The 22,894-nt window shown below is 36.4% G+C and overlaps 1 protein-coding gene across 12 annotated transcripts in view; it reads left to right on the top strand.

Annotated features, from left to right (window-relative positions):
* RALGAPA2 (Ral GTPase activating protein catalytic subunit alpha 2) overlaps window positions 1-22,894 on the top strand; it is a 135,713-nt gene that overhangs the window by 19,396 nt on the left and 93,423 nt on the right. For 8 of the 12 annotated variants that reach the window (XR_012622389.1, XR_012622392.1, XR_012622391.1 and 5 more), the window contains exons 4-17: window positions 1,122-1,179; window positions 4,105-4,148; window positions 5,065-5,239; window positions 5,803-5,918; window positions 8,193-8,331; window positions 9,622-9,821; window positions 11,415-11,645; window positions 14,045-14,218; window positions 15,113-15,250; window positions 15,843-15,991; window positions 16,409-16,520; window positions 17,296-17,533; window positions 18,050-18,214; window positions 21,017-21,157. Coding sequence is in view for 8 of the 12 variants with exons in the window: in XM_074817532.1 (XP_074673633.1) it covers window positions 1,122-1,179; window positions 4,105-4,148; window positions 5,065-5,239; window positions 5,803-5,918; window positions 8,193-8,331; window positions 9,622-9,821; window positions 11,415-11,645; window positions 14,045-14,218; window positions 15,113-15,250; window positions 15,843-15,991; window positions 16,409-16,520; window positions 17,296-17,533; window positions 18,050-18,214; window positions 21,017-21,157 (2,080 nt within the window). In the remaining 4 variants the exon portion in view is untranslated. The remainder of the gene's footprint in view (window positions 1-1,121; window positions 1,180-4,104; window positions 4,149-5,064; window positions 5,240-5,802; window positions 5,919-8,192; window positions 8,332-9,621; window positions 9,822-11,414; window positions 11,646-14,044; window positions 14,219-15,112; window positions 15,251-15,842; window positions 15,992-16,408; window positions 16,521-17,295; window positions 17,534-18,049; window positions 18,215-21,016; window positions 21,158-22,894) is intronic. The other 4 variants (XM_074817534.1, XM_074817538.1, XM_074817539.1 and 1 more) reach the window with 4 other exon arrangements.

The following is a 22,894-nucleotide window of genomic DNA, read 5'->3' as shown; positions in this document are numbered from 1 at the left end:
CTTAATTTCATATTTCAATGGCTGAAAAGTTGTAAGATCCAGACACGTTTTTCTGTGAAATCTACATGAAACCATGTTTGTTCTCTCACTTTTTTTGGGAGGCTAAGTTACCTGTCCTGTACTACTAATACACCTACTTGCTGAGCCCTAGTCTGTACTGCCAGTAGTTTAAAAAACAAGAAAAAAAGGGGAAAAAAAGATGTCTTGGAGCCTGTTAACTTAAAGTCCTTTTAAAAGTCATATTTACCCAAGTAAGACCTCGAATAATTTTGATTTATTCAGATTATTTAATAGCATTACCATCCACTAAACTGACAAAGTACAACATTTAGCAGCCCCAACTGTTCTTTGCAACTAAGATTATAGGACTCCATTCAGGAAAGCACTTAAGCATATGCTTAAATTGCTTTGCTTTGTTGGCGCCCTGTAGCGTAACAAAACTAAGGGGGAACGAGTTTGACCACAACCTCTTTCTTTGTTTGATCTGCCTCTGTTAGGATCAGTCCAAAAGTACAGAGGCAGGCCACTACATATTATTCCACATAAGTGCTTTATTAACTGTATGTGCTGTGAATTAAATTAGTCTAGCTTTGTTTAATTTGGCTCGGTTTCACTTACCAGCTGAAAACACAGGTAAATCATCTCAAAAAATAACTGCACCACTGTTCGTCTCTGCCTCAGCTGGGAGATCAGACCCCATTAGTTGCTGAAAAGACAGATCTAAGCCGCAGAAGCTCAAAATCTGGACTGTATCAATATAACAGTCATTACCAGACACTTCAGAAGAATGTAACCCAAAGTGAGCTGCTTAGAAATCTGTAACTTCTTCATTAGAAATCAGTTTATATTCTGGAATACTAGGGTTTTGCAAGACAGTGGGAAAGGGAAGGTGGTTCATGACAGTGTCATGGTATTTATTCAGCACCATTCCAAGTATCTTTCTCAGTAACAGGAGTAAAGTAATGGGCAGGAGTCCTTACTATGATAGGTATTTGCTTTCTGTTGTGTTCTCTATGTATATATTACCATTTCATTTATGTCTTGTGTATTAGTTTCTCTGTATCCTCTGAATGAGCCAGTTTATTATGGAAAATTTGACTATTTAGTTTTGTTTCCTGCAGAAAATATTGCAGCTACTACCTGAGAGGATTTTTTATCGATGGCATTTTCGCAGTATAGGTAAGAAGGAATGGTTTAAAAACATTCTAGTACAAATAAAATCAATGTTTTCTGTAGTCACTTCCCTGGTTCTGCAAGTCCTGTTAACCACAGAATCCCTTAATATTGCCCATACACCAGTAGTACTTACATACAAGACTTGCAGCTGAAAATTCTCGAAGCATATGGAAAATCTTTTTACTTGCTATAACAGCTCTGTGTGTTCCTTGTTTTGTGTGGTTTTGGTTGCCTGCTTCATTTTTACTTTGCACAAATGCTCTTTAAATTTTTGTATTCTTGGGTTTACTTGAGTTCTCTTCCCTTTCCTCTTTTTCATGTGCATCAAGATGATGAGGGTTATAAATGAACAACCTTTTTCTAATGAGCCCTCCCTTTGTATTCACAGACTAACACGAAAAATTAAGATTGAGTAGGATTGTGGAATCTGTGACTCTCTTGCAAGTTTGCATTATGATAGTCTTTTGCAAGTAATCATATATGAGGTGCCCATACAAATTCATAGTACTAAATATTGCTCTTTGTCTCGACCTCGACCCTTGCCACCTTCTGGAAATTTATTCTGTAAAACTTATGCTGTGAATAGGTGGCTGTTTGGTAGTTCAGCACAGGGTGTGCTAAACAGAATGCAAACCATTGGACTGCTGCAGGGAATGGGAGCTTAATTTTTCCTCTCATTCCTGTATTTTTTGTGCAGTTCATTAATATTTGTGAAACACTCATTGTCACACTGTTTGTGGGAATTAAATGAGGAATTTCAGGTTTAGAGCTGGGGTGGTGAAGGAAAGAGATTAAGGACAAGAATATAAACTTTTAAGTAGCTCTTTTTAATATTTTTTTTTTTAAATGAGTGGTTCACAATTTTACTGGCCTTTATAAGTAGAATTTCTGCAAGTTTAGCCCCAGCTGTCTTTCACTGATTCTCACATAACGGAGAATTTGCTAAGCATCACATTAGACTGTGACATGGCCATGACAGACACAAGGTGCCTATGGATGGCTTTCACTTGGTCAAACAGAGAGACGTTCCGTTCTTTCCCCACGCTCCTACAGTATTTACTGTACATATTCTGGCTTCTGGAGCAAGGGAAGGAAGTCTGGCAGAAAGAAGTCTTGGAGTTGGTAAAGTTCTGCTTTTTTTTCCTTGGTCTTTTGTACATTCTGCATACTTTGCGGGGGCAGGTGTTCTGCAGAAAAAGGCTTCATAAGCACAGAACTGAAGATTGTTTTGTGACATATGCATAAAAAAGAACAAAATAAAGTTGCCAACTTAGTTAAGGCACACACGTGGAGTGCTTGGCTTAAAGCACTTAATGTTCTTCTGCTATAGTTATTTTCTCTTAAGCATAAAAATAAGAGATATCTAACAGGCTTGGTTTAGTCACTCACAAACTTTGGAAATATAAATAAGAAAAGCAGGATTATTTTTCCTGAACAACTATTAAGTTTTTTAGAAGCTTTCATGTAGTTCGTATAGGACTTTCACCTAGATTTTTAAAATTAGATTCGAACATTAATGCTATGGGGGAAAAAAATTTTATTGTCTTTAGTTAGAAGATAAGTTAATTCTTTAAATATTCCCTGTGGCCTACAGTGTGTATATAGTGAATGTTTTGATCATGTACAAGAGACGGAAAGCAAAATTTATTCCTCTCCTTATTTGACCAGATTGAAGAAATCTGAAGTCAAATGAGTGCAGAAGTATTGCACGGTGAAATACATTTATTTTGATAGTCAAACCACCTTGAAAGCCAATGAAATAGTTTAACTTGATAATTTCCTCCAAATTAAATATCTTTGATTCATCACTACTCTGGTAGCACTCAGAAGCAGAATTTTCAGAGTGGTCGCAACATTTTGTTTTGATGTTTGTTAAAGTAAATTTTATGCTGTTTTGGAGGGGTTATATTTCTTCTAAGTAGTGCTTTTTTGTTGTTGTTTGGTTTGGTTTCCAGCACTATTTCGTCAGCTGCCATGGTTTTCATCAGAACAATGAATTTGCTGTTGCAGAAGAAATAATGAGTGGAAGTTAAAGGTCAAGGAAAGGGCTTTTGTCACATTTCCAGTTAGCACTGACAGAAATAAAAGGAGACGTCTGCTTGACCACTTTACTACCATTTCATCTGAATTAGTCCAGAACAAATTGGTTTTAGTCAGTTGTTTTATAGCTAATATATTCTTTATATTTATGCTTCTCTTGAATAGTCATATTTGGATAATTTCTTAGCTGTGTCCAATAAATAAGCTACAGAATTTGGCAGTGCAATTATTTACAGCTGTACCTTGTGATTTGCTTTTTGCTTAATGTTCACATGCATTAATATGTATTTGCTATATATGTTAATTTCCATTTAACACTGTGAAATGGTGAGATCTTGAGGGAAGGATCACGTTTAAGGAATGTACATAATTCACAAACCCAGGAGAAATAACATTTGAAGTTAAGGGCAGTTAGCCTGGTATTTCTAAAACCAGAATCGAAATATTTTGCAATTTTAATAGTTGTGTTTTATAGACATGAATGTAGTATAGACTGCTAGCATCTTTTTCTAATCATTATTGTCAATATTGGTGTATTTGAATGCATTAATCCTACAAGTTGGACTTACTGATTTCTCCAAATCTAGTAAATAAAAATTTATTTTTAATGAAAATAATTTGAGAAACTGTCATCTGACTAAAACCAAAGTCCCTCACTGTAAAGATACATTATATTTAATCTTATAACACTGATGATGGTGATGATTGTAATTAGATTCACTTTGGGTTTTTTTCACCCCATAATATTCTTTTTCTTGAACACCAGCACAGTAGCCACATAGTAAATGGCATTAAACTAACCTTTTGTGTAGTATTTAAAAAAACATTCTGGTGGAAAGTGACCAACTTAGTATCTGATACGTGCCTGTTCAATTTTTTCTAATCCAGGGTCAATTCTGAAGAAACTTTTGCACACTGGAAATTCTCTCAAGGTATTTCTCTTTGATGTATTCATATTTCTTTTCACCTTAATTCTTGTGAAGCATATTACTTTACAATTTTTCAATATTGGTGTTTTTCAGAATGTTTGGCTTTGTAATTTTACTTATTCACCTTTAATCATAAATTTTATTACTGTAATCCTAGATTATTTTAATGTTTATCTTCAGTCATTTTGCTGTTCTAATGGCTGTTGCAAAGTTACCTGGAGAAGTTATCAATATATTTTGTTTAATACTTCATTTTTTTCAGATTCCTCTAGCATTAAGTATACCATATTAAATGTATTGGTTTCTTGTTTGCCAAAGGGTTTTATATCCATTTTTCTAAATACATTGCTAAAATTAAAATTGTATCTTGTTTATAAAAAAAGTAGTAAATAAACTTAGTAGACTTTCTGAATATGTTGCCTTGGGTGGTTTTGTTGCAACTCAGTTTTCATGAGGATCTTCTGATCCCATTGATGTTGAGGACAGTAGCTTGTTTTGATCTCTGTGGGGCCAAGATTTCAGACTTCGTAGGGCACGAAGTACTGGCGGCTCCCCGGCTCTGCGTTACACTTGCTGTTGTAGTTTCAGAGCTCCTTTTAAGTTTGATCCTTGACACTAGCCAGGGTGCATTTGGCACTGGGGTCTGAGGGAGTGGAACTAGAACATTTTGGCCTCCGATTGAAGCTGGAGTGGTAATGCTGTCTCCTTGGAGTGCCACCGCCTTGGGTACAGCTTGCTTCCACCCTTTTTCTGCTCATGATTAAATGAATAATGTGATTACTCTTGGTATGATGGAAAGACTTACTAGCACATAGCTGGGATGAAAGTACTTGTCCTGCATTTTCTTAACTATTTAACTGTGGTGCTGTACTTACAAATTTGTTTTAATATCTTTTTCTACAAAATCATCCCCTTGTAGATAAGATGTGAAGGAATCCGACTGTTTCTTCTCTGGCTTCAAGCGCTTCAGACTAACTGTGCAGAAGAGCAGATATTAATATTTGCATGCCTTGTGCCTGGCTTTCCACCCTTTATGTCCTCACGAGGTCCCTGTACACTAGATAACCTCATTAGTCCTCCTAATTCGCCAGACGGTGAGTAAATGAACAGAATTTCCATGACAGGTGTATTCCCTCCCCCTTCCACTGAGGTCATTGTGGAGCTGTAGAGTTTCTTGTGGGGAAGATATCACGTGGATGATACTATTTGTCTTTATAATTCAGAGACATACCGAATTTGTCAAGCTATAGTATTTACTGCAGCCGTATAACCTTCTGATCTTGTCGTTCTGAGTTCAGAACAGTTGGGTTCTGTTGGTTTTTGGTTTGTTTTGTTTTTCTAATTGAGATGCAGCTATATGAACATGTTACTGCAAAATCAGTAGGTGTTTAGATTTACAGCTTATTGGTTGATCTGCAGTGACTGCTCTTGTTAACCCATCCAAACTGCAGTAAATCAGAGGTTGGTGCCACCCTTGGTTGTATGCGGTAGGACTTGGGGAAATATGGGAAGCCCAGGGAGTTACTGGACTTTGTACAACTTAGTAGTGCATTAATTAATAAATTAATTATTTTCAAATTAATCTCTTTCTAGAAAATATCTTTTATTTAACTGTTTTCTGGTTTTCTACATTTAAAACATTGTCTTTTTATTTTAGCTAAGATTTTTCCAGAAGAAATAACGCCACTTTTGCCCACTGTCTCTGGAGAGAAAATTGCTGAAGACCAAACCTGCTATTTTCTTCAGCTACTGTTAAAATATATGGTAATTCAGGTGCGGAGGATATATGTTTTTAACTATTCATATTTGGAGGAATGTACTTGTGGCAGAAAATGAAGTCTACACTGTATCTAGAGAGCTGGTTTTTTCCCCTCCCCAGGAAAAAGCGGTCTTCTGCACTTCCTTATTCTTGTTTTTAAAAGCAAAATCATCCTAAAGGTATTTCCTTGTGCCATTTTTGGTGAAAATAAGTTTTTCACACTTGTGATAAGAATTAATGAATGTTATCCAAACTTGCAGGATAACTGACTATTTTGTGTGCTTATGGTCGCATTTAGAAAATTGATATGGGGCAAAGATGCAGTTTGTTCTCTTTGGATGCATACATAGCTGAGAAGACATGTAAAGGACTACTGGAGAAAGAGATAAAAAAGGAGAGATGGCTTCTGAGATTTTTTTTTTAAAGGATGCAAGTAACATGTAGATCAAAAATTTTAATTAGAAATAGATCAGATTAATCTGTACAGGAAAGAAAGTAAGATAATGTATATATTTAAAAAGTACAAATTAAGCAACATTTTAAATAATGTTCATTGTCTATACAGTTTCCACTTTAAAGAACTCAGTATTAAAAAAAAAAGATAAAAGATAATGAAATACTTTGAGATACATTTTTTTTTTTTTATATCAAAAGGCAAGACCAAAATTATATTTAGAAGGGGTTTTATCATCTTGAATGAATACTTTATTTTGAAAAGTGGCTGTATGGAATTATCAACTTCCTACACAGCACTCTTTGTTTCACTTATCAGAGTCTCACAATACTTCATTTAGAAAAAATATTTTCTCTGTTCTTTTTATACTCTTATTACATGTTTGGGATCTAAAAAACCTGACTACACTATAAATCCAATTGCATTGTGGTTCATCAACATTCATTATTTGTGTTGCTCAGTAGAGAGGAGCACAGTTGAGCAGTAGCCTTCTTCCTACAGGCAAGAGATGAGATTAAAATAATCTGATGCAAGTGCAGAATGATTGCTCAGAGCCAGAATGTAGAGCAAATCTACATCTTCAAGAAAATTTGTGAGTGGGTAGAATTCAATATGAGTCAGTTTATTTACATAACAAAATTAAACAAAACCTCAGTAGTCTTGTTTCCAAGCTCTACATGTGTATTTTGCAAAAACAGGACATTGCAAGTTCCACAGTTTTTAGATTTGGAAAAAAATCTAGTACAGGTTAAAGTAAGAAAATGTGTTTTAAATAAATAAATAAATCCCATGTGACTGATGTAAACAAGTCAGTTTAACTTAATAAATTGTCATCCTGGATATAGATTCATTGAACTTCTTATCTGCTGTACACAGTTGGACAGGCTTTTCGAAGAGTTTTACCACAAAAACAATATTTAAGAATCCTTTAGCCTATTAATGTTGCTTTAAAGAAAAAAAAAAAAAAAGAAAAGAGGTAGGCCTGAATTTAAAGCATATGTCAAAACATTAACCCTTTTGGTGCTCACTTGAGTTTCACAAAAAGAGAAGTTACGTAAGAGATGAAAACCCAGGTAGGTTTAAGTCATCTGTGGAAAAAGTGCTTCATTCAGAGATGTCTACTTCTGTCTTTCTTATTTGAGATTGTATTGGATTTTCTTATACAAATAAAGGAAACACACCCACATAAGGTATGTGCAACTTACTCCAAACTGAAGGTGTTTAAATGTGAAAAGAGCAACTCTTTGTCAGAATTTGGCACAGTCTTCCAAGGAATTGTAGTTCAAAACTGTTTGTAAAGAGCAACTTGAAAGTATGTGTATGACTCTTCAGTGTTGATCTGTGCAAGAACAGAAGAGTACCTTTAAAAACAAAGTTAGATGTCAGCCTCTTCCTTGTTAGTGGAAATTACTTGTGCCTTGAGTCAAATTTTGCAAAGGAGTATTGCATGTCTGTGTGCAACCGTATTAAACATGGGCATCGGATATACTTCTGATGACAAACATATTTGTGATAAAAGCGTAGCCCAGAGAAACTTTGTCTAAATTTACAGGTAAGAAGCAGATTTGATAAAAACATTAATATGACATTTTCTGTGCTTTACTGCATTAGAACAGCACAAATATGCTGGCTTCCAGTGCTTTTTTTGATATGCTGAAGCTCTCGTGGTAATATCTTATATTCTTACTGCATTTTGTAAAGTTTTTTGGGACAGTGCTAATTTTTTATATCTTATTAAAGTGTAATTGTTTATCTTTTGCATTCAATGTGGAATGATTGTCAGTATAACACATTAACTTAAAGCTTTTTGTTTCTCTTTAACTCCATGATAAAGGCTGCAAGCTTAGAGTGGAAGAATAAAGAGAACCAAGACACTGGTTTTAAGTTTCTCTTTACCTTGTTTAGAAAATACTATCTTCCTCACTTGTTTCCATCTTTTACAAAGCTAACCAACCTCTACAAACCTGTTCTTGGTGAGTAGTAGTGAATTTTGTCTTTTAAGTAGAAAAAAGAAATAATGGTGTCTTGTTCTCAGTAGCATCTCTGTTTACCTGCTGGCATATTGCTACAGTTCTGTTGAAAGAGGATTTTTGCTCCCTTGTCTCGTGTTTTGATTTTTTTCCTAGCACAACTTTTGCTTTTCTGAGATAGTCCAGGAAGCTGCTGCTGCTCATCCCTGCATAAGGGATGGCTTGATTCTCCTTTCCTAAGGACATTTCCACTGGCGTAGCATTTAGATCGAGTGAGCGAGGACTCTGTAACTGTGATATGTAATGAAGACGGAACGTGCTCTCTGAGGGGTTTTTTAAAGAATTGGCAAGCTGCCCAGGTGTGAGGGAGTAGCTACCTTAGTTACTCTTACTTTACTTCTTGTTTCCTTGAAGAGAAAATGAACATGAAGGGCCAAATGAAAGGAAATGAAGATGTGAATCTATAGTTGTAGGATTAAAAGCATGTTATTTCAGAAATGCTCACATTTTTCCTAATTTCCTACCAAATTATGTATTGGAGTCTATAGGAACAATGATGTTAATGCTCACCTGATGCACTGCCACCTCTTCATTATCCTTCCCCTCCCTCCTCTGACTTTTAACTCCTGACCTTTGCAGTTTAATATTTAGTGTCTAAAATCACCTCAGTGCCACTTCAGCTGTGTTGCTCACATCTAGAGCCCAGGCCTTCCATATTTTTTGGCTGTGATTTTTCCCAAAATCTAAGTATTTGAATTAATTATGACCCAACCTATCTCCATTTGGCAATCTTTCACTTCTTCCCATGTGTTTTCTTTATTTCAGCTTGTGCAGTGCTCTTTGTACCTGAGTTAACTTCCCTTTCCAATGTGCTAAGTATCCTTTTTGTTCTTTGCACTATTAAGTGTTCCAGAGCCTTCTGTTTCTCACTGTACTGTATTAATAAAACTCTGTGAAACTTGCAAAATTAACTTGCATTGTAGTAGGAGTAGTTCTTTGTTTCAGATTTTGCCCTTCTTTTCACAGCCCTTCTCTTTTGCTTTCCTTTGTTTTGTGTGATACAAATTATAACCTTCAGGAAAGATCTGTGCTTTTATGTTCTTGCTTTTCTTTAGGAGTAATAAAATTATAGAATATAAGCATTAATGTAATAAAAGCAGTCAGTCATTGCATCTGTTATTTCACATGGAGAAAATGTTGGTGACATGTTCAATACATTTAACCAGGGTCTGGAAGCAATTGCAGTTTTTTAAGATTAGATTTTCTTTATATCTTCTTTTTTTATCTCACCAGATATTCCTGATACAAGACCAAGACCAGTATACATTACTGCAACACGAAACAATGAAAGTGTCTATAGCACAAAAATCCCATATATGGCAGCTCGAGTTGTTTTTATTAAGTGGCTTGTTACCTTCTTTCTTGAAAAGAAATATTTAACTGCCGTTCAGAATACAAAAAATGGAGGAGAAATGCTCCCTAAAATTATTCAGGTGTGCTTTAAAGTTTACCCCTTTTTACTTACATACATGCTAACCTTGCAAATGATCACAATGCACTGACAACCAAAGCAAGAAAGAAATGCTACCCCTAAGTGAATAAATGATGTATTTGATTATTTGATTTTTTTTCTTTGATGAAGGAGGGAATCTCCAAGGGGAAACCCTTTTGTAATTTACTAGAGTTTTTTTTTTTCTCATAGCTGTTTGCCTTACAAGCTTCACAAGCTTCATCAGTATTATGTTTAGACTTTGGGAATTTAATCTGTAAACTGTCAAATTTATTTGTACCATGGACCATTTCCAGCAACCTCAAAGGCTGCTTTGTTTTCCTGTTGATTATAGCCACTGTTTACAATGAGATATTAGAAAAATATTTCTAATTTCAAATTTGTTGGTTGAGACCTGTTTAGGATTAGGGACTTAATTAATTTTATAGAAATAGGTGCTTTTCCTTTTAAGACACTCTTCAGTTTTCTGTTAAAAATTTAGGATCGATGTCAACTTACATTCTCTTGAATCATAGGTCAGTGTCAAATCTGGATTCAGTGGAAAAGCATACATTAACTATTATGGTAGAACCGAATATTTTCACGTCAATTGTTGTTGGAGTTCTTCATTACAGAAGTTCGAAGCCCTAAAGCATCTAAGTGTGGCTTACCTACTGAAAGTGCTTTTTTTATTCATCTTTTGTTTCCCATTGGAAATTCCACCTTTTGTATAAACTGCTGTGCCATTCCAACAGACGTAGCCTGGAAACAGAATTTTTTTTCATTTCACTGAATTTTTTAGACATCTGACACCAAATAAACATTTAGGTTGCATAAAGGTATTGCTGCCCTCAAAACAGAAACTGGTCAAAAGTTACTACTTTGCTGAAGCTGTGTGCCAGCTTTTGGCACGTGTTGACTTCTTAGTGGTTTTGTGCCTTGCTAGTGTGTCTCAATCTTACCAAAAGTTCGTTGTGAAAAGCAGTAGAGAAGTTACTGTTGTTCTGTTCCTGCTCACATGGCCAAATGGAGGGCAGCCTTATTAATGCAAGCATAAAGCAGAGCTGCATTTGGGGGATTCTTTGAGGTAGTGTAACTTGGGGTTCTTTTTCTGGTAACTCAAAAGCAGTTTTTTAGTCTTCTGTCTTCTGACTGCATCATTTTAGCTGGATATGGTTCGAGATGTTCCAAAATTCATGCACTGCCAGAACAAAACCTGACAAAAGAGTTGTCAGGAATAATAATGTGCAAGAATTTGAGCCATGTATAGTACAATCCATCTTTTCCCAAAAACAAAGGGACTTGGGGATTCCTCTCCACCGTGTCTGTGCCTTCCTCCACTCCCACCACTGGACCCCTCCCTCTTCTTTGTCTTGTGGAGTGGACAAGTCGCTGTTCTCGTTTGGAGGGACCCATATGAAGTGTACATCATGCAGTGTATAAGATGCCTTCTTAGATCAAGTAGTAGTCTGAAAATTACACTTCCTTCCCAGTGTGTTGTCTGAAAAAAGAGCACTAATATCTTGAGTTCTGTGTAAGGATTTTTGGTGTGCACTTTTTCAGTTATTTAATTAAATGTGCGTTTTCTTCTGTGTAGACTGTTGGTGGTGTAAATCAGGATAAAAACGCAGAGCTGGAAACCAGTATGTCTTACGCAAGCGAGCAGGAGAGAAGCCATTCTAACAGCAGTACCTTGTCTGACAGAAGGCTCAGCAATTCCAGCCTCTGCAGCATCGAAGAGCAGCACCGGGCCGTCTATGAGATGGTGCAGAGAATCCTCTTATCCACTCGAGGATATGTTAACTTTGTTAATGAGGTGTTTCGACAAGTAAGTGTGTATGTTTATTTGCTATTGTATTTTTTTTTTTAAAGGAAACGTCATGACTATGAGAAAGAATGCTGCCAAGGTCAGGTAACTGGTCAAACTTGATGCTGATCACACCAGCGCCCTTTTAGTTTGCAGTCCTTCCCAGGTCTAGTTTCAACAATAAAATTATGAAATTTTCATAGGAACTGAAGCTTGTTGCTGGTGCCAGATGCCAACATGTCTTATTTGAACAGGCCACTTTATTCGTTCTTGGTATTGTGATGTAATTTAAAGGTGTGTAAAGAGCTATTAGCTTGCAAATTTATTATTTGAATTAGTAAGGTTCTTGTTCCTGTGATCAATGTCAGTATTTAATGCCTATTTGAACATTGATTGCTTCTACTAGTATTTTTCATTAATTTGACATCTTTTCAGCTGTTTGGGATAAAAATACATGTGAATCTACTGTAGAAATTGGTTGAAGCAGCAGTTCCAGGTCACATAAATGTGCAGAAGATACTCTCCAGGATCCGAGTGAGCACACATGCTTTACTATGAAGTATCTTGCGTGGCATGGCTTAGGAACTCCTTGTACCAGTGCTTTTCGGTGGGATGGATGGCATTTTGACAGGAAGGAGTACTCTTGTGTATGTTAAGAACTCTACAACTCCCTGAAAGGAGGTTGCAGAGAGCTGGGGATGAGCCTCTTTAACCAAGTAATGAGCGATAAGACAAGAGGTAATGGCCTCAAATTGCACCAGGGAAGGTTTAGACTGGATATTAGGAAGTATTTCTTTACAGAAGGGGTTGTTAGGCGTTGGAATGGGTTGCCCAGGCAGGTGGTGGAGTCCCCATCCCTGGAGGTGTTTAAGAGTTGGGTCGACATAGCGCTTAGGGGTACGGCGTAGTTGGAAACTGTCAGTGCTAGGTTAACGGTTGGACTAGATGATCTTCAAGGTCCTTTCCAACCTAGATGATTCTGTGAACTGCTGTACCGTGCTGCCCTCTCCTGGTGTTTGTTCAGAGTGTGTAAGGTTAGACCAGCTTCAGCAAATGAAAGCTAACATGGTGCAGTGTTTCTATCTTTAGTAAATATGATCAGTGTTCAGTAATTGAAACAGATAATAGGATTTGGATCCTTTTTGTGTTTATCTCTCCCTTACAGGAACATCACGAGTCACTGTGAATTCCTTTACTCTTTTTTTTTTTACTTTTTTTTTACTTTTTTTTTCCCTATCTACCCTACTTAGCCTTTCTGAAAGCGTTCTATGTAGTGCCCATTCATCCTGCTGATGAGCTGTTGTTTCCCTAATATTCTAGCAGTTGGCTTCTGGCTTTTTCATTTTCTGCATCCTTAATAAGTTGACAGTGTCTGTGAAGACATTTTCAGAAATTTCACATACTTCCTGTCTGGCATATTTAAACCTGCTTTTGCTAACCCAAGAAAGTATAGTATGTGATGCAAAGATTTCCTCTGACCTGAGCAAGATACCTTTCTAATGATTTTGCAGCTAAACTAGGTGTAGGAAATACTGTAGGTTTTGACCCTGTTAATCATGGAGAGTGGGTAATCTCTTCATAGATGAAAGAACCTATTTTTTAGTATGAAGAATGTATTTTCATCTCTTCTAGTATTTTTATAATATAATGCATATTCTTATGAACTTTTTTTTTGGCAAAATACACTTTTTTGTAGTAGATGACATTTTCAGACGTTTGTTTCTGTGACTGTTCACTGCAGTGCAAAGGTCTTCTGCCACTATGTTTTTTTCCAGTCTTGTCCTAAAACCTCAAAAAACGTGGGGAAGCAGCCAGTCTAGCCTTTGTAAGCTTTCGGAGAGAACATCTTTACAGAATGATTCCCAAATACAGATATTGAGTAGCATGTTGAAAATAAATTAATTGTGTTGTCTTCCAAAACTGCAGTGAGAAAAGATGGACTGCTAGCTAGCCACTATTATCTTCATTACAACTTGCTGTTTTGTCCCTACCTACACTCGCTGAAATGGCATTTCTCATCGTATACTGCCGATGTAATTTGAAGTCATCATCTGCAGAAAATGTAGCATAGTACCTAAGTTTAGCCTGCCAGACCTCTATGGCTAGTAATGGCTTGTGAGATGAATCCACGTTAAGTTAGAGAGCTTGCAGGGAGCAAAACCAACCTCTTTGCTTTTGTCCAAACAAATACAACATGGAAGTAATTTGGAATTAATAATTATGGAATTGTGAATGATGTAGATATACGCATAGGCTGTTGATTGATCACAACTCTTTCTAGTACAGACATAAAAGTGAAAATGATGTATCCTTTCTTTTTTGAGCTGTATTATTTATGGGTGGTGGTGTGTGGATATGCTTATATATGCATGCACATTTATGTCCTCTATATAGTAAAATTAGTAAACTTTTCAATTCAGGCTTTTTTATTGCCGCCTTCTGATATATCTGCAACACGAAAAGTGGTTAAGGTATATCGAAAGTGGATATTGCAAGAGAAACCTGTGTTCATGGAGGAGCCAGACAAAAAGGAAGACAGTCAGCATGCTGTGGTCAACTTAGAGGATTCATCAGTGCAAACGGATGGTAAACATGTATGGTATCAGTGTTACTTTGTTCGCCTACAATATGTGATTTAAGTTTTAAACTCACTTTGTAAATGAGTAACAATTTTAAAAATGTGTGGAAAATCAAGATTAAAATATGCTTTTATTTAAGACCCAGAAATTTAAATAATACTGAGTGTTCAGTAGCCCTTACTGAGCACGGGGAAAGATTGCAGCTATTCTGAAAAAAGTAATTTGATGATTATTCCCTGTCTATACAAATATGATATCAAGAACTTAATGGAATAAATACTAATATGCTCTGCAGTATTAAAATTTACTCTGTCTGTTGGCCTAGTGCATGTAGATCTATTTCCTTTTGGTGGTAGTTACTTAAGAATTTGAAAATATCTACTAATTTGTATATACTGGATGAAATATTTGGATTCAGACACCTTAATCTCAGAAATTAAAGCATAGATACAAATTCTGTGCATCATCTTTTTAGTATCTTTTATTGAACCATCAGTAAAAGTTGACTTTGAAACTATTGACACTGTGAAGCTATTTAAGGGAAGTTTTGTTGTACTGAAAAAGAGGGTTAAGTTGTGAAAACATAGTGAGAATTGCAAGGTTTTGACAGATTATTTTTGTAGGGGGTTTATAGCTTTGCCAGGCTTAAATTCAATTATTACTGCAATCAGTGACTACAAAATATGACATAAAATATTTTAAATAGCATAGCTCTTAAAACTTTTATGAACCTTTATATTCCATATATTGTCTGTTTGTTCAGAGATTAAGAAATAATAGACATGAATTCCGTGGTGAAATGAATGTAGGACATGATCGTTCCCCCTTTTTTGATGTTTCAAATGATTTTGAATAAATATGGATATATTCCTTTCTGGTTTGTCACTAACGGAATTATGTTTTTGAAAGCTTTCCTCTGACCATTCAGGACATAAGCGCTCATCCAGCTGGGGAAGAACGTACTCCTTTACCAGTGCTGTTAACAGAGGATGTGTATTAGAAGATGAGGACAAAAATGTTAAAGCTGGTGCTCAAGCTGCATTACAGGTGTGGTGTATAGAAAGGGTACAAGGCTGCAACTGATCTAATCATGTAATTCACACTACAAATTATAATATAGCATCTGGGATTAAGGAAGAGAACTACCAGCCGTTGATGTTTTTTTAAGATACGATTTGGACTTCATTTATAACTTTATTAAAATCAATATTAAACCATACCACCATATCTTAGAGCCAGGTGTCTATATTTTAAGACAAAAGATTCATTTTTTTTTTCTACTGTGAGTACTAGGAATTGATCAGAATTGTACGTTTGCTCTCGTTGAACCTCATTTATTGGAAATATTGGTGGTTGCTCAAGCATGTAAAGCCAGGAGATGAGTAGCCGGAGGAATGGTACTCTTGCCTGACTGAATAGAAGAGATACCTACAAAGCCCATACTGTGCAGTGCATGCCCTTGTTGGGTCTGAAATGCCACCTGACTTTTTGCTAGAATGATGTAGAAAAAGTAAAACATGAAACTTGCTCTAAGGAAAGGTGAGAGGTTTGACTGGAGGAGGACAAGTATTTTATTGTAAGTCTTGACTTCTTTTATTTTCGACACTGTGTAAACTGACTGTAAATGCCTGTCTTGAAGGTATTCTTGACAAACTCTGCAAATGTTTTCTTATTGGAGCCGTGCGTTGAAGTCCCTGTGCTTCTGAAGGAGCAAGTTGATGCTTGCAAAGCGGTTCTGAGTATCTTTAGGCGCATGATAATGGAACTATCAATGAATAAAAAGACATGGTAAGCTTAATATATTCTGCATCATTTAAGAAAAAATTATCAACATTTAAGCTTTATGGGAGAATTATTGGGTAGGGAGAAGACTGGCTTTCTCAGGGGTAGACGTTGCACATGTGACTGACCTCTGAATTGATTTGTGAGACTGCAGGTTCTGCTGAGTCTACATCACGACACTTTTTGACTTCAAGGCTCTGCCTGCTATTCCCATTCCTGACTTCACCCTCTCAAAAATTAGTTTTTACAGTCCACAACCAATTCATGTTATTTTGCAAATGATCTGTGAAGTCTGGAGTGTGATCTCATACTCAATATGTAAGGCTTAATGGAGAATTAAGAGGGGGTTTTGGTACATGAAAACTAACAAGTACAATTAATAGAACATGTGAACAAAAAAGTACAATTTTGTTTTGGAACCAGGGAACAGATGCTACAGATACTCCTTAGAATAACAGAAGCTGTGATGCAGAAGCCAAAAGAAAACCAAATAAAGGATACGTTCGCTCAAAGCATGTCAGGATTACTTTTCCGAGTGAGTGTTTGGGGTTTGGTTTTTTTATGTTGATTTTTCGTGATGATTACCTGTAGTTTTAGTTAAGTACTATTGCACCATACTATGAAACTTACTTGTAAAACATGAAAAAATTCTCATTTACAGTAATACAAGTGATTATTTTGTAAACTGTTCCTAACAGAGGGAGACAGATTCAAGGTGCAACAAGCAGTTGATTTGATCTGTTCTTCAGGGCTCTACTACAAACCATGTTAGAACAGGCAGGCCCACAGTCTCTTTGTGGGATGTCTTCAGTAAGTATCTCTAAGGTGTAAGCTTGATGTAACTGTGTTCCTAGAAGTTCAGCTGGCAAGTCAAAACTGAGTCCCTCTGAATGAGATGAAAACACTTATATATCATATTGTACTTTGCATGCTCAGCTACAGGATCTAGGCCTGAGTGTTGCTGCGTAGCTCAGTCACTACAATCATTCTGTAGCTATAGGAGACAGTTCTTCATTCTATTATTATTATACCCTGTGTATTATTTCAGTTTACCAGAGAACATATAGACCACCTGAAACACATTTTGGAATTTTTAGATTTCCAGTCAGTACCTTTCACAATTATTTACTCACCAATTTTTGGGTATGTTTTTTTTATGAAAAATATCTATGCCTAATATCTGTGCATCATGAATAAAAAATGCTAATATGCAGGTCAGTGTTGACTTCATCAACATGTGGGTTGGTGTTGGTGTGCTGAATTCATGTTGACAGAAATGCATGAACTGTCACTTGTTTCTTTTCTCTCAGACCCTCATTGTGGCTTGGATCAGAGCAAATCTGAGCGTTTACATTTCTCGGGAGCTGTGGGATGAGCTGCTCAGCGTTCTGTCTGCCCTGACAGACTGGGAGGAGCTCATAAATGAATGGGCCAATATCATGGACTCTCTAACAGCGGTGCTAGCAAGAACTGTGTATGGGTTGGAAATGACAAACTTACCCTTGGATAAGCTCAGTGAACAAAAAGAAAAAAAGCAGAGAGGAAAAGGTTAGTCTCTGTGCTTCAGTGCTTTTTGTATCAAACAAGTTAAATATTTAAGTTTAATCTTAATAGTTAAATACTACTTAATCTAGTGTAAGAACCTGTTTAATCAAATGTGAAGTGCTTTGGATTTATGTGTTCTCATCCTTCGTTGTGGGAGGAAAGGTAATTGGGGTCAACAGAAGATCAGTATTTAGCAGTTTTTATTACACGCTCAAAATCAGTCTTTTCTGTGTAGTGGAAATGAAACATGGTTTCCTGTGCTGTAGTCTGGCATAGTCATTAGTGTAAAAATTCTTTTCCATGTATTTTTATTAAACTTTACTAATTACAGTATTTTAGCTACTTTTATGTGTCACCTTGCAATTGATGCACATAGTTGAAGTAGTAATTGTTTTTTAACAGTAAAAATTAATCTGTGTTGTTTAAAAGATAAATATTTTTGCAAGTCCATTCATACTGTAAGAAAAATATGTGCCAAAGCATACAATGATAGAAAATTCTGTTTTCATTATCTCTAAGGTGGCATTTTAGAGCCTCAGAAGACAGCTGTAGTGGGAAGATCGTTTTCATTAAGCTGGAAAAGTAATCCTGAAGTTGTGGAGCCAATGAGGTTTAGAAGTGCTACAACCTCTGGAGCCCCAGGAGTTGAGAAAGCAAGAAATATTGTTCGTCAAAGAGCCACAGGTTAGACCATAAGTAAATGCTTATGAGTAACACTCATAAGTTTTAAATCTGCCTTTCAGTTGTGGCTGCTTCCAAAAGTCATGCAACTTAATAATTAAATGCCTAAACAGAGATGTTGCGTACCTGTGTCTGGATGTCTTGACCACTGCCAGTAGGAATAAAGAATCAAAGTATTTTGGAAAATTCTAAATATATGCTTTTAAATACGTTACATTTAATTGCAAGCTAGTCATGTGCAAGCTGTGGTTTTTTGTAAAGAAGTAAAGTACATTCCTGTGGTCATCAATTCATAACAAAGCAGTTAACATCAGTCACATAATATATATTGCTTCTGTATTTTCATGCAGCTAGCTCTTTACTGTGAGCACATGGTAAACCAGATACTTAATAAACAATTTCATCCTTTCTTATTTGCTTTATTTGCTTTCTTTTTATTAGCATGATGAGGTATGTATAGCATCTCCTTCTCCTTTTTTTTCTCATGTTTGCTTCTGGAAAGAGGAAAACAGGAGAAGGGAGAATGGGGGTGAGGAATGATGGGGAAACATCTGAGACCGCAGGCATTGAACAAAACCTGATTTTTTCAAGCATTTCAGCAACTCAAATTTGATCTCTTTTATTTCATGGTAGCATATTTCTGTGTTCCAACTCAATGGACTATGGCTTAAAACCCTCCATAGAAAATCTCCTGCTTTTAAATAGGAGATATTTGCTGCACAGCTTCCTTCCTCATTCATAGCAGATTAGTTGAGTTTCTTACCAGGAGAATTTGAAGGGGATTTAGTATGTTTTTGTGGCTACAGGCTTCATAACTAAGCCACAGTCTTCAGCTAAGATCACAAAACATTTTGGCAATGGAGTCAATTCATTCTTTGTGTCTGTTTTATTTTTAAATTCAGTGAGTTTCCGAATCGTGCTCCAGTGGAGAACTCTTTCTTTCTTCTGCTCCTTCTTTCTCCCCTAGACTTCTCACCAGAATGGTAGAGAGAACCTGGAAGTATTGATCAGCAAGGACTTTACTTAATTGGGTGCGTTGAAGTTAAAGGAACTTCCTACCTTTAATAAGAAAAGCTTATTTGGTAGGGAGCAAGTAGGTTGTCAGGTAGGAGGATGAACTTCATGTGTAAAAAGCCCTTAGTTTCATTTTGTGTCTCATGGTCGTATAAAAAGATAATTATTCTGGCTTCCATGGGACTTATGGTGATCAGTGGCTCCAAATCAACAGGTGCAAAAAAGTTTTATATTTGCACATGCAGTTCTAACAAATAATCATTCCAAATATATAAAATGTATACTCCTTTTTTTAATGTAAGACTATTTAGAAACACAAAACTCAGCTACTAAGCCTCCAGAGGTGTCATCTTTCAGAATGAAATGTAGCAGTCCCTGAGGTGAATACAGAAACCAGGGCTGTTCATGGGAGGACTTTCTTAGCAGAGTGGACACTGAGAAAAGTGTCTCCTACTGGGAGCTTTTTAATAATCCCTAATATTCTCCCTCTTCCGTTTAAAAACAACAAAAATACCCCTAAGTCAACATACAAATACCAGAGCACCTCCTGCTTCCAGGTGAGCCTTTCTTTTGATCTGCTGCTTGTATCTGGAGTTACAAGAGTAAGAGCAGAGTATTTCTGCAGCAGCAGAAAATCTTTTGCCTGCTACCCTGCTTGAATATTTTTCCTTCCTCCTTCCTCCCTCCCTTCTGTCTTCTAAAGTGTCAGTGTTGACATTGCTGTGTACAAGAAGAGAAGCTGTACAGTGAATAATTTTTTTTTCCTAATAAGTTTCTGTTAGAGACTTTTGTAATTCAGCATAACTTTTAGTAATACAGTTGATGATAAATTGCTGTTTTTCTCTAAAGGAGACTTTAAGCTTATGACAATTGGATATTAATCCATAAAATACCAGTTTTTAATAATGTTAGACAGTCTCTAGAGCGTTAGCCACCTTGGAAAGTGTTTTTCTGGTGACCTTTCTTTCTAAGAGACAGTGAACCTATTTAAGTGTTGCTATTTTGAAGAGAAATACAGTAAAATAGGCATTCAGACTGCACTTATGTTCTACCTTCCCTTGTGATGACTTAAGAACTCCAAAAACTTTCACGTAACTTGTGTCCCTTTCATCATCCTGTTCAGAAATGTGGAAAGCAGAGCTCAGTACCCCAAATCCAGAGTCTACAGGATAATTCAAGGTGTAAGGAACTTCATCAGGTCTAACCTCCTGCTCAAAGCAGGGTCAGCTGTCCATCAGACTGGGGTACTCAGGGCTTTATCCAGTCTGGAGCTGGGATCCCTAGTTTTAAAAGCAAAACCAGAGGCAGCTGTATCTTTAGATCGATTTTTGAGAAACACACTATCCCATTTCTCAGGTGAAAATGGATTGTTTTCAGCAGAGATGAATGAGTGTAAGAGGTAGCTGGTTTTGGCTGGGAGTGTTACTAGTAGAGGGGAATTTGAGTAACTTTTCCATTTTTTATTTTTGAGCTGTATGTACTGCTACAGATACTTCAATGAAAAGAGAAAAGGGTAAGCTGAATTAGCCCAGACATAGGAATCACACACTGACAAAATGAAATATTCCATGTGGAACTGCTGTGATTCAGGAATCACTGATTGTTGCACTTCCAATGTGTGAGATACAGTTGCACATTATTAACTTATAGGAAATACTTCTGGGCTTAATGTTGTAAAACTTTCTTTTTTTTTTTTCAATAGCTTTGTGTTTCATTATATCATGACATTCAGAACCCCAAATATTTCATTATTTTTTCTGACATAATTATTGCTTTATTTTTTCCTGGAAGCTAAGCGAAGCCAGTCTATCAGCAACTGTGTTCATCTTTATGAGGCTTTGCCAGCTACTAAAAGTGTACCTCTTCTGCTTCACACTGTGAGCTCTCTCTTACCTGGTATCTCTTACACTTCTTGCTCTCACAGACTGTCAGGTATTGTACTTTAAAGTCATCTTTTATATAAATGTTCCTTATATTTTTAAACTACTGTCTGTCTACTCCCTTTCTGTCCAGTTGATTAGTCTTTAGTAGTGCGGAATGAGATGTTTTGCACTGGTTCTGTTTCCTGTGCCTCGGATCTGCTCAAAACGTGGTGTTAAGTAATACTGGTAGCCATTAGGAGACGAGCAAGTTTAATGGGAGTGTATCTTGTCCTTTTTCAAAGTTACAAAGGATGACAAAAGTGGCTATTTCTAATGCTTTTTTGTTATTCTTTTAACTGGATTCATTGTCAAAATAAGTAACCTTTTCAGGAAAAAGGAGAGCAATATCTTTTCAAGGAACTACTGTACATAATCCCTAGTAACTAAAGTTATTTCTTAATAAAGAAATACTTTTATTCATGTTTACACTTTAAAATACTTGATTTATTAAAGGTTTCCAAGCAGTTGTTAAAGTTTTAATATAGTGCAGACCAAATATACTAAGGATTAGGAATGCAAAAACTAAAGGCAGCAATCCAGATTTTGGGCATTTTAGTGGTTATTTGGACTGAAGGGAGGGCATTTTTGCTCAAAAGTGTAGTAAACTTCTTTCCTGCATTCGATACAGTCTTGTCCTGTGGAACTTGCTCTTGTGATAAATAAAGCTCGAACAAACCCTAAGCATACGACTTCTGAACTGAATTCTGTAGTGATACCCAGACATAGATGTGAAGAACAGATGCAATGGCCTGAGAATACAAAGCTACTTTGTTGTAAGGCATTCATCCTATCACCTAGCCAAGATGTGTTGGTGGAAGCAGTGAGATTTCTCTATCATGTTAGCAGACTCTTTTTTTATTTCTGTCTCCAGCAAGTAAGTCTCTGAAAATGTGTCTTGGTCACCTCCCACATTTCACTTCCTGGGAGGGATTTCTGGCTCTTGAGCCCTAACAGGAGTCGTTAGCTGCTGTAGCAAGAAAAGTGAAGAGTTTTGTATGTGGTGCATTATAGCTTTCTAGAGATTGCTATTCTGAGAAATATCTTAGTGTTTTTTCATCTCAAATTATCTTCAGTTGTAACACTGAAATTGTTCTAGCTAGTGAATTTAATTTATTATTTTATTGCTTTCCATAAGACACTTACAGTCAAGAGTGATACTTCAAGGTCAGTAAATACCAGAACAACTAGGTTTTGTACATGTGTATTTGTGAAAATTTTCTGAAATACATGCAATGATTAGTAAGTATTGAAGTATTATTTAAGCTCACTTGGTAGTGTAGATTGAATGAACTAAGCATACTGTACTCGTCCTTCAGTCTGCTGCTGCGATCTGTGGTAATCTCACATCCCGAGCGAGAGGCGGTACTTGCTCATTTCTGAATAAGTGTAGCCTCAATGTCAGTGCCTGTGGAGCAGACAGGAAGCAGAGCAGAGGAAAGGAGAGAGGAGGAGGAGAATAGAAAGCTGGTGGAAAGGTCACTTTTGTTTAATGTGCATATTATGTAACAATATGCTGAAAGAAGCCTAGAAGACTTAATTCAGCCCATGTTCTTCACTGAAAAAAACAAATTCGAGGGTTCTCATAAGAGTTAATACAGCAGCATTTTCCATAATTTTTTTGAAGAGGAAAATAACATTGGCTATGCGGATGAACACCTTGAACAGTCTGCTGGTGGTTCTGTTGGGTCAGCTTTGATGGGCTGTGCGGGCCACCTCACGCCACGTTAGTCAGTGTCAAAGCCATAAC

This window comes from Strix aluco, chromosome 3 (genome assembly GCF_031877795.1).
Source record: "Strix aluco isolate bStrAlu1 chromosome 3, bStrAlu1.hap1, whole genome shotgun sequence".
Classification (NCBI taxonomy): domain Eukaryota; kingdom Metazoa; phylum Chordata; class Aves; order Strigiformes; family Strigidae; genus Strix; species Strix aluco.
This window is presented reverse-complemented; position numbering and strand designations above follow the sequence as displayed.